Source organism: Cyprinodon variegatus, unplaced genomic scaffold, assembly GCF_000732505.1.
Source record: "Cyprinodon variegatus isolate N-32 unplaced genomic scaffold, C_variegatus-1.0 Scaffold363, whole genome shotgun sequence".
NCBI lineage: Eukaryota > Metazoa > Chordata > Actinopteri > Cyprinodontiformes > Cyprinodontidae > Cyprinodon > Cyprinodon variegatus.
Window position 1 is genome coordinate 107,030 of NW_015150816.1, and position 2,868 is coordinate 109,897.

At 45.8% G+C, this 2,868-nt stretch overlaps 1 protein-coding gene across 1 annotated transcript in view; it reads right to left on the reverse strand.

Annotated features, from left to right (window-relative positions):
* LOC107092032 (T-lymphoma invasion and metastasis-inducing protein 2-like) overlaps positions 1-2,868 on the reverse strand; it is a 79,443-nt gene that overhangs the window by 2,218 nt on the left and 74,357 nt on the right. Inside the window, exons 20-24 of the mRNA XM_015386306.1 lie at positions 2,052-2,170; positions 1,858-1,966; positions 1,702-1,757; positions 1,521-1,611; positions 1,359-1,446 (exon numbers count right to left, since the gene is read on the reverse strand). Coding sequence (XP_015241792.1) covers positions 1,359-1,446; positions 1,521-1,611; positions 1,702-1,757; positions 1,858-1,966; positions 2,052-2,170 — 463 coding nt within the window. The remainder of the gene's footprint in view (positions 1-1,358; positions 1,447-1,520; positions 1,612-1,701; positions 1,758-1,857; positions 1,967-2,051; positions 2,171-2,868) is intronic.

The following is a 2,868-nucleotide window of genomic DNA, read 5'->3' on the forward strand; positions in this document are numbered from 1 at the left end:
GTGACGGGCGCCGCCATTTTAATTTGCTTGATTCCCTCCTTCTAAGTCTTCTTCTTCTTCTTGTGTTTTATGGCGGTTTGCAAACAACTTTTGGTGCATTACCGCCACCAACTGCTTGATTTCCTCCTTCAATACTGGCAGTAATACCGCAGATCATCACTAGGGGGCGAGGAACCGAGATAGCGTGATGTGTAAACGGTCGTCAGAATCGAACTCGGCCTGGTTAACGGATCCGAGCTCGGACCGGTCTCGGTATGGATCGGTTTTTAGAAGGTAGTGTAAACGGGGTATAAGTGTACAAATGGTCCTTTTTTTAGCCTAAAGGGAACCCCAGCACCGTGAGAAACAAGCTGACATAAACAGACTTGGCGCCATCTACTGGCAGTATCACTGAACTACCAGAACCCTAGAAGGTGGCTTTTAACGCAACTACTAAAACTTCCTAACAGTGTCAATCGTCCTGTAAAGCCGGGCATACACTGTACGATTTTTTTTTTGCCCTTTTCGGGTCGATTCTCCAGTCGTGCGAGAATTTTTCGATCTGGCCGACTTTCAGCCTTGTTGTGTAGTATACATGGGGTAAAGGGGGGGTGATCAGCCTCTCACGACCACCTCCCGATCAGGAATCGTAAGGTCGGGAGAAAATCAAACATGTCGGCCGTCGTAAGGTTGCATCAGAGCGTCGGGCCGCACAGTGCGAGAACATGCGCCGTGAGCTGTGAAATTTTAAACCCTGCAGTTTCATCATACATTTTGAGCTACAGCTGCGTGCAATGATTGAAAATATCACACAGTGTATCCCCAGGTTTATACCTCCAGTAAAACTACAAGCTCTGAGGATAGGACTTAAAAGCATTGCTAACACCAGTAGCACTCTTAGCTAGAACATAAGCTAATGTGTCTATCAACTTCAAAGCGACATCAGAATCCTTCCTGAGCTTTAGCTCCAGATTCATTATACTCCAACATAAAGACAGTTTTCCTATTAGGATTCGGCCTGTATCACTCTTGGAATCAAAAATATCATGCTTTTTATCATTTGCTGGGAAGTTCAGCCTCATTGCGTGAGTTTAATGAAACTCTAAAGTTTGACAAAACCTTTTATTGGGCTCGATAACTTCTAAAGGACCACAACCATCAACTTCCTTTAACGAGACACAGAAGCCTGAATTTGCTCCAAACTGTCTGAGTCTAATATAGACTCAGACAGACAAAAAAATCTAAGTTATACAAGTTTCTAGAATCTTAATTAATCTGTTATTACAACATAATAACATGGTTGATCTACTTGATACCAGAGCCAGAGGTTGAGATTGGTCAATATTCCCTAATACTGCTGGTTCCGGCGTTCTCCCTACCTGTTACACAGCTGAAAGACCGTCTCAGGTCGACCCTCCACCTCCGACCTGCAGTGAACCAGCTCCCACACACACGGATCCTCTGAGCCTGTAAACAAAACACACACATTCAACCGAGCAGTTCTGGTTACTTGAACACAATGCGCCTGGCCGTTCACTGACCCGGGATGTTCGCCGGTCGGATATGAAGAGCCGAAACTGGGATTAACCAGCGGAACCTGAAGGGGTCTAGATCTGCTGAACGGGAGCTTGTCTGTTACAGAAAACAAATTATAGATGTGAAGGTTTTCTGCGTTTGGCTTAGAATAAAAACAACAAAATTACAGAATGAAAGGAGACCAACCATCCTTTTCTTCAGCTTGTTCTCCCGATGGACCAGGATGACGGCTCGTTTGAACACTGAGGAAAACAGCAGAGGAGTTACTCTACAGCCGGAGCATTTAAATGTGTGAAAGAGTTCTATTTATAGATAGTCTAAATGAAGGGATTCTGAACTCACCAAACAACGTTAGCTGAGGCTCCTTCCTCAGACGTCGCAGACATGGCATAGGGTTCAACCAGACCACTGAGGAGTGGACCAGAAACTCTCCCATGGAGATCTCCGTTACCTGTGGAGACAGAGAGGATGCTGTGATGGTTCACCTTCCAGGAGGTCTGATGGCTTCTTGAACACTGGACCTTTAGGCTGTGTACCTGTTTGTCAGCTCCACTCTGCTCCGCTACCAGCTGGTCAAACACACAGCCGTAATCCTCGTAGATCTTCTGCATCTCATTGATGTGGCTCGCTACCTTCTCCATCGCTTTCAGCGCCTCTGAATGGACAACAGAAGAAATACAGGCGATGAGAAGATGTGATTTTGACCTGTGTTACCTGCGAGGGGAGTCTGTTACCTGTGAGGAGTGTGTGTAAGTTATGAGGTGAGTGTGTGTTACTTGTGAGGTGTGTGTTACCGGTAAGGTTTGTGTGTTATCTATGAGGTGCGTGTGTTACCTCTGAGGTAAGTGTGTTACTTGCAATGTGTGTGCTACCTGTGAGGTGAGTCTGTTACCTGTGATGTGTTTGTGTGTGTTACATGTGAGGTTAGTCCATTACCTGTGAGGTGTGTTAGTTACCTTTAAGGTGAGTGTGTGTTACCTGTGAGGCATGTGTGTTACCTGTGAGGTGTGTGTGTTACCTTTGAGGTGTGTGTGTTACCTTTGAGGTGTGTGTGTTACCTGTGAGGTTAGTCTGTGACCTGTGAGGTGTGTTAGTTACCTTTAAGGTGAGTGTGTGTTACCTGTGAGGCATGTGTGTTACCTGTGAGGTTAGTCTGTTACCTGTGAGGTGTGTTAGTTACCTTTAAGGTGAGTGTGTGTTACCTTTGAGGCATGTGTGTTACCTGTGAGGTGTGTGTGTTACCTGTGAGGTTAGTCTGTTACCTGTGAGGTGTGTGTTACCTGTGAGGTGTGTGTGTTACCTGTGAGGTTAGTCTGTTACCTGTGAGGTGTGTGTTACCTGTGAGGTGTGTGT